This window comes from Polistes canadensis, unplaced genomic scaffold (genome assembly GCF_001313835.1).
Source record: "Polistes canadensis isolate GaletaPanama2010 unplaced genomic scaffold, ASM131383v1 scaffold_119, whole genome shotgun sequence".
Classification (NCBI taxonomy): domain Eukaryota; kingdom Metazoa; phylum Arthropoda; class Insecta; order Hymenoptera; family Vespidae; genus Polistes; species Polistes canadensis.
This window is the reverse complement of record NW_014569666.1, coordinates 439,243-453,343: the sequence shown is the minus strand read 5'-3', so window position 1 is coordinate 453,343 and position 14,101 is coordinate 439,243. Positions and strand designations below refer to the sequence as shown.

General features: G+C 40.4%; 1 protein-coding gene across 1 annotated transcript in view; it reads left to right on the top strand.

Moving 5' to 3' along the window:
• The first annotated feature begins 346 nt into the window (after nt 1-346).
• The window catches only part of LOC106787900, a 36,148-nt gene continuing 22,393 nt past the window's right edge, over nt 347-14,101 (top strand). The window contains exon 1 of the mRNA XM_014750656.1: nt 347-1,189. Coding sequence (XP_014606142.1) covers nt 1,105-1,189 — 85 coding nt within the window. The 5' untranslated portion in view covers nt 347-1,104. The remainder of the gene's footprint in view (nt 1,190-14,101) is intronic.

Here is a 14,101-nt window from a genome sequence, read left to right as displayed (position 1 = left end):
AAGATTCAATCAGTCGCGAAGTTTCAGCGCCAATCAATCACTCCCTCCTGTCTAGCCACCCATCCGTGGCCGCCACCTCTCTCTCTCTCTCTCTCTCTCTCTCTCCTTCTTCTTCTCCTCTTACTCTTCCTCTTCCTCTTCCTCTTCCTCTTCCTCCTCTTACTCCTCCTCGGCATTTCGCTTTAGGACGCGAAAGCTCTCTCGCGCGCGCAGCCCGCACTGGCGCGCCTGATCGCAACGGCGGCGCTAAAATGGCCGAGAGGGTTTTCCAAGAGGAACAGTGAAGATAGGGGTACATAGAGAGATAGGGATAGAAATAGAGAGAGAGAGAGAGAGAGAGAGGGAGAGTGAGAGAGAAGTACCAAAGCTTTGGGGGTTGCACGACGGAGTCGACGCACTGGAAGCTCTTCGTGCTTGCGGCGGGAGCCTTCAGTAGCCGCTCGGACGTCGACCGGAAAAGCTCCGGTGCGTTACGTCGTTTGTCCCCTTTTAAAACGACGTTATTCGTTATCCTAAAAAAGAAAAGAAAAGAAAAGAAAAGAAAAGAAAAGAAAAGAAAAGTCAAGGAAAAAAAGAAAAAAAAAGAAACGGGATCGTTTAATCGTCGAAAGCAAACAATTTCTTTTCCCGATTGATATTATATTATCCTTTTAAGTTTTATTTTTCTCTCCTCCCCTTCTTCGCGTTTTTCGATCGTGGCGGAATTCTGCACATTTTTATATTCTTAAAAACACACAAACGTAAAAAGTTTGTCTTCGATAAGATAGAGCAAAGAAACAATTATTTAGTTGTCGATCGATGATTAAAAAATAATAAATCAAAGTTGTAACTCTTTATCTTGATTCGAGATATTAAATAAGAAGCAAAAGGGTGACAAGTGTTATATATATATATATATATACAGTGTGATTCGAAATAACGGATGGATCGTTATACGATTGTGATATGAACGTGATATTATACGCGGAAGTGTTGTTTGAGATATGAACGATCGTCAGTGATATCCGCCAGTGTCACGGAAAGGCGCTCGCGCGTTTCTGTGTGTTGTATGTGCTATTACGACGGTGGGGTGTGGATAATTGCAATCCGAGATCTATACGCACGATGATAAGTGTCGCGAAATACCGAGCCGCGCGTCCTTCCCTTTTCGTTTCGCTGCTTTTCGTCGTGTTCGCCGGCACCGTAACCGGTAAGAAGAAATATCAGTCTCGCGCGTTAAACCGTACAAATTTCTTCGGATATATTTTACATTGATCGAATCGCGTTAGATCACGATTACGATATGAAGATAATAATAATAATAATAATAATAATGATTTTTTTGACGATAACTCGATAGAAACAGAAAGAGTATTGATCAAATTTGATCTATAAGGATTATTATCAAAATAAATTTGATCACACCCTTATAATATGTTAATTTAATAGAACAGAACAATCGATGAAAAGTTTTTCTCGATCGTTATTTTAAAAGATCGTTCCAGTCCGACGGGGGGACGTCAAATCGATTTTACGTCCCAAACCCTCTGTAAGAAAAATAAGAAAATGTTTTTTTCTTTTTTCTTGGGAGGGGATGATACTTCCTTCGATCGATCTTCTTACACGATCGATCACTTTAACTCGGATTCGTAGGATCGAAGGATGATAACATTGACCTTTTCTTCCTCCTTCTCCTCTTCCTCATCGTCATCGTCATCGTCATCGTTGCGTCGTCGTTGTCGTTGTCGTCGTCGTTGTCGTCGTCCTCGTAGTTGTGTTGTTCGATCTCTCACGAATTCGTGAGCGAGTCTGTTTTTCAATCTTGATCAATCTTGCAAAAAGAAAGAAAAGAAAGAGAAGACTTGATCGAAACGGTCGTCGCGTAACGTTGCTCGTAAGCTGGGCCTGGCTAACCTCTGCTCCGTAAATTCCTTCCGTTAACTACCACACTCCTCTCCTCTCCTCTCCTCTTCTCTCATCTCATCTTGTCCCCTTCATCCTCGGTATAAGGGACACAGTACACGCCGATAAGAAAAACAACCGGCGCTAACCGTACTCGGTCGTTCATCGTTTTCACGATGAAAAGAACACAGTATGTCGGATATGGTGAGACGAAAGGGTCCGATTTCCTTCTCTTTGTGCGAGACTAAACGTTAGTCGTCGGATGGGATTAAAGCACTCCTTTGTATATCGATATACCGAAGTTAGCTTATATACCGTTGTTGAATTAAAATGAAGAAAGAGAAACGTAAGAGTTATAATAAATAGAATAATAAAGGACAAATAATATTGGATCATAGTCGAGTTCACGTACGTTTTTATTGCCAACAATTAGAGATACCGTAGGTTAAATCGCGAAATAAATAATGTAATTATTATTTCCTATCGCTAGTAGTTAAATATCGTAAGCGTATATTATATCAAATAAGGATCTAACCGAAACACATGTTATCGGTGTTAAACGAATGATATCTATCTGTTCTCCACCCGTCGGGTGCTTCCTATTCTCCCCGTAATGTTTGCCGGAGGAAATAAAAGGAAAAAGAAAAGTCAAGAGAATAGGAACAATAAAGTTTCGAATCGTATCGGAGGTCGATCGTTTCAATTAATTGAGACGCGTTCTCGTTGGGAAAAACAAGAAAGATAGAGGAAACGAACCAGGGAGAAAGAGAGAGATGGGTGGGGGATAAAGAACGAGGGGGTGGGGGAGGAATCGAAGAAAAACTACATAAAAATCGGTGCTTACCTAACTGCGTTTTTTTCCATATCCGCAAGTGGGGTATCTTAATTAAATCGATTTCGCTATGGGGAAGGAGGGGTGTGATGGTGGGAAGAGGGAAGGGGGGCGGAAACGTTCATCGAGACTCATTCGCGCGAACGCTAATATTCGTGTTACGCGAATTTGTTAAAGTTGGATAGTAGTTTAATTATCGGATTCTAATATAAATCCCAGATACGATTTAATAAATATATAAATTCGCTATTGCAAATATATATGTAATTAACGGGTGCAAATATTCGTACTTGTTCGTAGTCGTTTTAATAAAATTGATCGGACAAATTTTACGAGAAACACAATCGGACGAATGGAAAGGAACGGAGCGAACCGAACGAATATTTCCTATCGACCTTCTCCCCTAACCGAATTTGACAAAAAAATTTAATTAAACGTCCTACCGCGGAATGATATTTGCACGAGGAAATTACGTAACAGAGTGTTTCTTTTGCAAAGAACACTCGTTTGCTAGATCGTTCCGGCCGATCTGTGAACTTTCTATGAGAGAGAGAGAAAGAGAGAGAAAGATAGAAAGAGAAAAAGAGAGAGAAGCAGCTTCATAGTCCTTCTTCCTTCTTCGTGCTATTAAACGATGCGAGAGAAATGATTCGTCGAAACTTAACCGAGTCAAATTTCTTTCTACTTTTACGATCTTAAGCGAAGCACCTTTTCTCTTCTTCTCTCTCTCTTTCTCTCTTTCTCTTTCGATCTTTTTCTTTCCGCTCTTTCGAACGATTGAAATCGATAAGCATCTCAACTCGACAGTACCATGAAGAAAACTAAATGAACGATTACGAGAAACTCAATATTCCATCCTTGAAGCATTGAAAATGATTCCGGAATGAAAATTGTAATTTTTTTTACGAGCAACCCGTCTAGTATTCTCGAACCATCGAAAATATGCTTCGAATGAATTTGGTTGAAATTTTGTTTTTTTTTTACGAGCCAACCGATAAACCAACCGCAAAGGATTTTTCCTTTCAGATTCGCGAACGAATGATTAAAATTTTGTACAAACGACTTATTTCTTTTTTTTTTTTTTTTAATCGAAAAAAAGACAGGAAAAGAGAACAGGTAAAAAAAATAAAAGAAAAAAAAAGAACGAAGTACGAAGCGTGTTTTTTTTTTATCCGAAAACAATAGCTTTTGCGGACGATAGGATCAATGACGAGACAGGGATCGTCGAACTAGATCGCGCTTTTCGTCGGTTCTACACGCAGTTAAATATGATTGGTGGATTGTTGTTTTCCTCTCTATCTGGCTATTTGTTCTTTTTTTTCCCCTCACTTTTCTTTCCTCTTCTATTTTTTTTAAATAAATCGAAAACACAAACCACAATTCTCCGAGAGGGACATGTAAAAGCTATGAATCTTTTCGATTCTTCGTTGAAATAAACGCGTGTAAAATAGCCTTTCGCAGTTAATTGTCTCTGTCTCTCTCTCTCTCTCTCTCTCTCTCTCTCTCTCTCTCTTTCTCTCTCACTCTCTTTCACGCTTAGATTATAGAACGGAAAGATTCGCGCGTTGCGAGAGAAAAAGAAAAATAATAATAGAAAAAGAAATAAATAAAGTAAAGAAAGATAGAAATCGATAGAGATCGCATTTCTTCCCTTTCTCCAGGCTATATACTAATATAAGATAAGCGTAAAAGGGGGGAAAAGGAGTCGGCTATTTAATGGGCAACCTATTCGATGGGTAAGGTAGATGGGTAGATGGGTAGACACCATCGGAATATCGCAAGTGCGTGCTCGCTTAGGCGGTTGGATTTACGCGGCGGCATAATTAAAGTGTCACGCTAGGAGTAATGTTGATAACGCATAAAAGTAAGAAAATGAAGAATAAGAAGAAGAAGAAGTAGGGAGGGTGGGAGGGTGGAGGAGGAGGGGACGAAGAAGAAGTAGAAGAAGAAGATGAAGACCGGGGTAACGGTCCTATGCACACGCTTTTGTTCTTTCAAGTAGGGAACGGAGGGAGTAAGGGGGAATGGTGGAATGGGGATAACGGGGTAAGGGGGTTTCGCCGTGTGAGAAATTAAGCAATTAAGCCGTCTATTTTACTACCGGAGATCCGAGTTTCAGACGCTAAGGCGCTCTTCCGATCTGGCTTGAACCTCCTCTTCCTCCTCTTCGTTTTCCTTCTCCTTCTATTTCTAATTCTCTCTTTCATTCTCTCTCATTCTCTCTTTCTCTTAAGCTTTGAGCGTGAGTAAGGAACGTGGCGCGTAGAAACGTTATTAAGATATCGTCGTGATGCTTAGGGAAGCGATTCAAGAGGTTGTGAAAGAGAAAGAGAGAAAGAAAGATTTAATGATAGAAGAAAGAAGATAGAAAAAGACGAGGAAACACGGCTAGGATGAAGGAGTGAGAAAAAGCAAAAAAAAAAAATAAAATGGAAAGAGAACGAACCATTGGTGGAAAGGTGAACGAAGGCAAAGTTCAAACCCGAGACTTCTTCTTCTTCTTCTTCTTCGAAGTGCCTCTGCTCCTAATTAGATCTCATTTGTATGACTCTATAGCCAACCCCTTGAAACGATTATTAATAACTTTTCCCGAACGGTATTTAACGTCTCTTTTCATTACCACGGCAAAAGAACTAATTCTCCTCTACGTGCTAATTATGTGAGCTAGGGCAAAAACCCAACCAGACCTTGTCTTTGATTTTAGTCGGTTTACCGAAGTCTGCAAAGTTGGTGGTGCGGTTTTCGTTCGGGCCAAATAACCCTCGCCCCCTCCTCCCCCCCAACACTACCACCACCACCCCCTTTTTCTCGGACATACCGATAACTTTTCTCTTACTTTTACCGTAAAACGGGGAAAATGGTTACGAAGAATGTTACCTCGCATGCGAACCCTTTCAAACTTCCATTCTTTTGCTCCTTGTTTTCTATCAAACGTATATATGTATCGTACGAGGGGGGGGGGAAAGGGGATATTTCTTTCTTCGTGTTACGTAAGAAAGACCTTCGACCTTCTTACCACTATTTTTATCGATACGCTCTTATCATTCCCTTTTATCTCTTTCCATCTTTAAATCTTCTTTTTTTCTTCTTCTCTCTCTCTCTCGAACGAATACGATTAAAATACGTATATTTTATTACGCGTTTTATAATAATATTATAATATATCGATTTATTTTAATCTCCAAAAAAAAGGAAAAAAGAAAAGAAAAAAAGGATCAACAGGTGGTCATTAACAAAGATTTTGTCGCGTTCAAAGTGTTCATAATAATACCTCGTTCGTGTTCTTCCAATAACGAACTGGGGAAAATTTTGTTCCGGGGTGGGATAGAGAGGTAAAAAAAGGGTTCCATGATTCATCAAGAACGATATAATAATATTCTTTAAAAGAATTTCAATAGGTGGATAGGATCGTCGATCAAACCCGGCGATTCGTTAATGTCCGGTTAACGGGATTATCGAAATGATCGAGGGGGCGGTGGCGGGGGCGATGTGGGGAGGCAGAAGGAAGAGGAAGAAGAGGAGGAGGAGGAGGAGGAGGAAGAGGAGGTGGATGGTCGAGGATCTCGCGTTCGTCACGATTTATCGCGAGCACGCTCTCTTACGGTTTCGAAAGCGTGCCTAGCCAGAGAATTATATTCTCGCGTTGCTCATTATACGAGAATAATGTTGACGGAAGAGGCCGGCAGCAGGGGGGGCTAGGAAAGGGGCAGGAGGGAGGCAGGAGGGTAAAGCGGGGAAAGGGGGGGGGCTCGGAGGTAGGGAAATGGCAAAGAAAGTTACGGTTTACATTAAACTTTTGATAAGATGTCCGCACTATGTTCGTAAAAGGGGATATAAAATATGGTTAAGTTACGTTAACCAAAGAGAAAAAGAATGAAGATCGGGAAAGAGAGATAAAGAAAACGAGAACTATCCGTTGTGTTGGCCCGCGAGGCAAAAAAGATTCTACGATAAGCATGAACGACGACGACGACGACGACGAAGACGAAGACGAAGAAGACGAGGACGAGAACGACGACGAGTTGAAGAAAAGTATATATGACAGAGAGAGAGAAAGAGAGAGAGAGAGAGAGAGAGAGAGAGAGAGAGAGAGAGAGAAGGAGAGAAAGAATCATATATGTTGCAAATTCGTAAGATATTTTTACGTTAAAAGAAAAAAAGAAAAATATATGATACGATGATTCAAAGAGATGTTTCGTTGCCGACGATTAATTGTTAAGACGGTTAACGGTGTCGCCTGTTAAAATCCCCATTCGGCGAACACCATCAAAATTTTCCATTAATAAATTTCAACGAACTACCACTGTTTTAAAAACTTGGTAAGGTGTTATTGGAAGTGGACTTTGTTTTGAAGATTAGATAAGAAAAAGAAGGGCTGAGGTGGGCGGGTAAAAGAGGAAACGAAGAAAGATAAGAAAAAGGAATGGGCGTTACGTTGAAACGAGAGATAAGGAGAGAGAGAGAGAGCGAGGAAAATATAGAAAAAGTAATCGAGAATAGAAAGATAGAAAGAGAAAGAGAGAGAGAGAGGGAGATGGAAAAAGAGAGAAGATGGAAAGTGAGAAGAAGCAGAATAGGGAGACTCTCGAAGAGTGTCATAACCCCGATAAGCTGTTGCTGATTCCTACGGAACTTGAGCCGCATTTGAAAGGGAATCGTTGGGATTACCATTTACCTACTTCCAACTGAAATCCTTTTCCCAAACACCGATATCCCTTCGTAGGTATCAACGTGGAAAAGGTGGTGAAGAGGAAGAGAAAGAGAGAGAGAGAGAGAGAGAGAGAGGTGTGGGAGTAGAATGAGAACGAAAATCGACTATTCGAATAATCCTAAATCCACACACCTTTTCGTAATTTAAAAATAACGGTAAAATAGTAGAGGACAAAAATCTTATTAATCATTGGCATAATCACAACGCGTCTTTTCCATACGTATTCGTATTGTAAATTGCAGTAAAATAAATAAATAAAAACTGCATTGATTTCGTTTCCGACGTTCGTCTGGTTTTCGTTCTAATCGATGAAACGAATGCACCTCGAACGTGCTATTCCGATAATAATAGTTTTTTCCCTCTATTTCACTTCTTTAAAACCCCGGCTAACGGCATTTGACATTTGCAGACCCTTGGAATATATGATGCGCTACGTCTTTGGAAAAATTCGAGGAAATAAAAACTTACCCCCCTTTTATCGTCATACATAAGTCGCGATAACGTCAATGTCGAAGGGGAAAGATTCGAAAAAGTTTTCGAACGATGTGTATGCCTCTGTGTGTGTGTGTGTGGCTACATCGTTCAATACGTATAATGTTTTATGAACACTCTTCTTAAGATTCATCGTAACGCGAATTGAAAAAATTTGCGATCGACGACTCATCGATGATCGAACGGAACAAGGGATACTTACAATCGGATGTGAGTTTGGTTTGAATTATTATCTAACGTTTGGGATCCGGTCAATGATGTATATACGGTCATCGAAAACGCTGTGGGCGACTGCTCGCAACACGAGAATCGTAAGTGGATATCTCCGTCTAATGTAATCTTTCGAGAGAGAGAGAGAGTTTTTTTTGTTTTGTTTTTGTGGAGTTCATTGCTGGCGTTCTCCCATCGGTCTACTCCCTTTCTTTATTCTTTATTGTCTCAATGTATTTCTTTTAAGAGCCCCACCTTCCTCTTTCTCTCTTCTCGCATCAGTTCGCATCTGTCCCAAGCAGTCCATTTAAAATTAATAGGACGCGTAAGCGCCCACACACACGCGAGAAACCCCGCTAGCACATACACACTCGCTTTTATTCGCGTTGACGTTCATAAAAAGATTCTCGCGTATGCCTACAGCAGCAACAGCAGCAGCAGCAGCAGAAACACGCGGTACCTTCATTTTCTCTCGTAATTACAAGAACGGATACACGCGCATAGTCCAACCACATAAGCACTATACACCTATAACGTAGTGTAAGCAGCGAGAATCGTACGACGATACCGCGTAACCTTCTTTTTCTTTTTCTTTTTTTTTTTTTACTTTTTTCCTTCCCCCGTTTTCCTCTCGAACGAAACTTTCTACGTCGTACCGTGGACCGACTGAGTTAGAACAAAATCGACGGTACCGTGAATGCGCGCTTTAACTGCGCCCGTACAATAAACTTTTTTAATTGAAAAGACTAAAAGAGAGATCAGGAATGATAAAAAGTTAAAGAATAAGGAGCCGTCCTCGCGTACGCTATCGAAACACCGGTTAGAAAAACGGCTAAACTGTCATCCCACCGCGGATTTCTTTTTTCTTTTAATTTTTTTCTCTGCGCATTGTTTTTCTCTCCTCTTTTTTTTTTGTTCTTTCTGCTTCTTCTACGTTTGTTTTGTATTACGAGAATGACGACGCATCGAAGTGCATTCGGATTACTCGCTGAAGCATCGCTCGACCCAGATATCGTTTCGTTACCATTCCCCCTTATACACACCCCTTCCCCTCTACGCGTTGATTTAAAATTACTATACGAGTTTTTTTCTTTTCGATTACATTTTGTCGAGCCAGCAAGGAAAACCATGGAGATCTGTCTATCTATCTATCTATCTATCTATCTATCTATCTATTCGTCGTTCTCGAGTATCTCCGTAAAAATCGAGACCTTTTTCCTTCCAAAGCACCCTTATATCGATTCCGACCGAGTATCCATCCCCCATCAATCGCGGGTTATCAATTTAGCAAATTGCTAATCGATGCACGGACTCGAACCTTCGAGGCATATTGGTGTCAGCCTGCCAGCCTGGGCCAAGTATCAGGAGACGCGGGACGTAGACGTATGACGATCCTCAAACGTCTCCTATATACGCTAGACGATGATCATTCGAAACAACGACACAGAGAGGGTGTGGACCCCCACTGGATTCCCATAGCGCGGTCATTCGTATCTATCAAACGTCACGCGAACGTGACGTTTACTAAATCGCTCGTATTTCGAACTCTAGCGTAGTCGCTTTTGCCGGCCGATACTTTTACGGGAGTGGGTAGAAGAAGAAAGAAGACCACCCCCGACTCGATTTATGGTTCGCCGTTGACGCGACCACTTTAAAGATATTATTGCTAGGACGGGGCTATTCGAAAGACGGATGGCGCTCGAAACTAAAGGCCAAGATAAAGAGAGAAACTAACGTGCGAGTAAATCTATGAGGAGGAAAATACTTGGATAAAGAGAGAGAGAGAGAGAGAGAGAGATAGTATAAATTGTACTTAGAAAATATCGAGAAACACAAGAGAATTTTCTTAAAGAACACTTGTATCATCTGCATCTTGATATCAAGAGCAATACTATTATTCTCGTGCGATATCATCAAACGAGTCCACGTGGAAACTGCTTTTATCTTATGTTGATTCTCTCTCTCTCTCTCTCTCTTTCTCTCTACCTTTTCTCTCTTCTTGTATGTATATATTCCGAGTATTAAGGTCGGTACGGCTTACAATTCCGTGAGTCGAGAGACTTGAGTTTGTACACAGAGTAGGTGTTCTCGTAACACACCACGACACGTCCAGATTGTGGATAGACAGAGAGAGAAAGCAGCTAACTCATGGAACGAGAGTGGTGCGAGTTTGCGAGCCAAACACACGTTCCGATATTTCGTTGCTCCGATGATTCTAGCCGTCACTCTGATACCCCACCCCTCTACTTGTATTATCGAAAATGTCACGGAATGGTAGAACGTGGTACGTATATGTTATATTGAAAAATAGCTGGCTGGATCGAGTGCAAGCCGAGCAGGGGATCATCGTTGAAATTTCAACGAACCGTAACCCTCGCTGAAATATTAAGTGTCGTCGTGATACTGTACGGATCTCTAGCGTATGTGTATGCGAGCGCGTGTATGCGACGATCGAAAATATCAAAACTATCGATCACATAAATCATACGTTTGCGCTTGGTAACTCATGACGTATGCTCTATACGACCGCGTCTCGTCATTAAACGAACAGCATTGGGCGAACCATACGTGACCGCAACGAACACCGTATACGAGTAACGCGATGCCAAAATGTAAACGCGAATAATCGAAACGAGAGAATGGCAATAAGAAAAAAAAAAAAAAAAAAGTTAGAATTATATTTTATTAGATATCTTATATTTTATAATTATTTCTTTTCGTTTTAATACGATACGTTCGTGTAAAATTGTTTTATACAAAACTTTCGTTCTAGGTTTTGCCAAGAAATAACAACGTTCATTTATAAGGTACAGTGAAAGAGAGAGAAAGAGAGAGAGAGAGAGAGAGGGGAGAACTCAATTACGAGATCAAATGAGACGACCTTTGTCTTCGGTAAATCACAATCGATTGTCCTTCTATTTCTTTTTCTGAAGTCAGTTTCCTCTCTTGCTTTGGGGAATATATGTAGTAATACTACCAACAAGCAAAGTTAGAGGCGAGGCTGTTATGGGTTTCGACTACTTGAAGTTAAGCCATTTTTCGTTAAAGCAGTTTAAGGTGTCAAACTTGGAACCGAGTCGTACCGTGCTGCTTCTGCTGCTGCTGCTGCGTCGTCGTCGTCGTCGTCGTCGTCGTGTTGAGTTAAATTTTAAGGATCGATACCAGGCACTTCGGTAAAAGTCGTTTGGTACACCGATCGACTCGAAGAACGCTGAAGGAAGGTTTACACGTTAAGTAAGCTGCTTCTTCGTAGTAGAAGAAAGTATGGGAGAAAGAAAGAGTGAGAGAGAGAGAGAGAGAGAGAGAGAGAGAGAGAGAGAAGGCATGATATAAAAGGAGAAAGGGATAAGGGACTCGAGTAGAAGTATAGAAAAGACGAAGTTTGCAGAAGCAAGCACTACGCTTTAAGAATTCTCATCGGGGAGGAACGCGTTGCAACGTAAATCCTCGTTTCCGCGAGAAATGCTCGACGATAAGAGGAGAATGATGAGCCCATGGATCGTCGATTCCACCGTCCTATATACTAATCCCTAGAAACGAGTTTGGGAAAACGTTGTCTTCTTCCTTGTCACTAGTGAAATCGATCGATGTTTCTTCGAAGTCTCAAATCCAATACGTTTAATGTAGATTCTTCAAATAGCTATTAACCAAATATTGAATGTCGAGAATTGTCTGTGCGCGCGCGATCGGTTGAAATAAAACAAAGTGAAATCACAGTATTTTAATCATTTATCGGTAGGATTGAAATCGTAGCGAAGAATGGTAAGAATACCTATCGTAGTATTCGAAGTAAGTGACGATTTACGAGCTCTCCTTTTTAACGATTTTCTTATAGCAAAAAGAGTGGAACACTACATTTCAGCGATCTGAAAAATAGATTTAATTGCTCGTTAAAAGAAGATGGTATTTACGTGGTACTTTTCTCTTTAATAGCATCGATCGAACAGCTTCGTAAACGTTTTCAAAAGTTTAATACCTACGTCACGAGATGATTATATACATATATATATATATATATATATACGAAAGATATATAAAGATATTTATACTTATCTATATATATATATAATCAAAGAGGTATATGCTTCAGAAAGTAGCACTTCTCAGCGTGAAGATCGTTGTTCGTTCAAACGAAAGCTCTCAAACAAGAAGTTGCACGCAAACAGAAGGAACACGGTGGCTAGAGCATTTCATCCTTCGACACGACTTTCGTCCAGGCAAAACCGTCCTTGCTGAACGCGTCGCTTTCGCATCGGTGCACTCTCCGAACTTACTCGAAATCGTTGTACCGAAAAGTGACGCGCTCGACTTTGCCATTTCCAAGATTCAAGAAGCGAACTTGACGCGAACGATGTCCTAAAGGGTCATCCACCACCCCTTCTCACGAATTCTCCCAACTTGCTACTTTACTCGATTTCATCTCACGTAATGGAATTTTCTATATATCTATATATGTATATATATACTGTTTTTTATTTTTTTTCACTCGAGAGAGTTACTTTCACTCGAAAGAAATTACTTTCAATAGAAGTATATCGATTTATATATTTACAAAATCTAAATGTTCCTTTCTACGTTCTACATTATCTACAACATTATCCGCAAATAGTATTTCTTTTCTTGCCATTAAAATATTATATAGCAATGAATTACGGAAGTAGAGAACATAAGAGACAATGTAAAAGTAATCGATTATGTTCAACGAGTTATTCCTCATCGCCCACATATCATTTTCTCTTTCTATTCGTTCTCCTCTTTTAGACATCTTCCGTTAGTCGATGTGTCTTCGTTCATTCGTTCATTCGTTCGTTCATTCTTTCACTCATGCCTCATTATTTCTCTTGTCTTTTTAACTCAACCATATTCGCTCAAATCGTTCGGAAATTTGCGACTGAAGGATCAATAGGAAATCGAGTGAAATCATGATGAGAAGATAGAGAGAGAAAAAAAAAAAGAGTTAAAAGGAAATCGTACGATATATACTCTAGGAGATCGCGACTTTTTCTTTCCTTTTTCTTTTTTTCGAAAATAAAGTGACTTTTCGTGTAATCCCAGACAGTCGACGATAAATTACGATTAGATGCCGAGACTTCGATTTTCCTGAAGAATCGTGAAATTATCGAGAAACGTCTTCTAAACAGCCTTTCCTTCCTTCCTTCCTTCCTTCCTTCCTTCCTTCCTTCCTTCCTTCCTTCCTTCCTTCCTTCCTACCTACTATTTTCTTTCAACGAAAAAGAAAATAGAGAAAAAGAAAACACGTAACTTTCGTCGAAGTTTCACCAAGGAATTCCATTACCGAATTCACGTTCGAACGAGTTCGTACTTTGAATTTACAAATTTTGTAAGGATTTCCATAGTTTTCGATCGTTGAAAGAGGCACGTTCTCTTAGCATTCCCGTATTTACGTATAATACGTATATACATATATACACACCTACAAAATCAGCTTGTCGAGGATGATATTTCTTAAACACGAAACGTGCCATCGACGAGTACCCTCTTTACAATTTGTTCGACTTAAAGCAGAGAAGGCAAGGACGTCTGTAAGTCGTGTTGCTCCGTTACACAAATGTGCTTCAATCCTGAATCCTTTAGATCTTTCACTTGAGAAACAGAGAGAGAGAGAGAGAGAAAGAGAGAAAGCCTACTTCTACAGTACGGAAATGAACGTTTTCTGTTAGTAATTCTCTGACCTGTTTTCCGTATACTCTCATAGCTTTGCAACCTTGTCCTCATCGTGACTTGTTCCAACAGAAAGAGAAAGAGAGGAAAGTACCAAGAAAAGGGTTTCCATTCCATGAAAGAAGGAGAGAGGTCGACGGGCTAGACTAAACGAAGAAGAAGAAGAAGAAGAAACCTCCTCCTCCTCCACCTCCTCCTCTTCCCTTAGTAAACGTTGAAAAGCTGTAACAGGAGTTATCATCGCCTGCCGCGGTTGTCCATAATTTTCTGCTATTTACCGGATGTGCATAAGA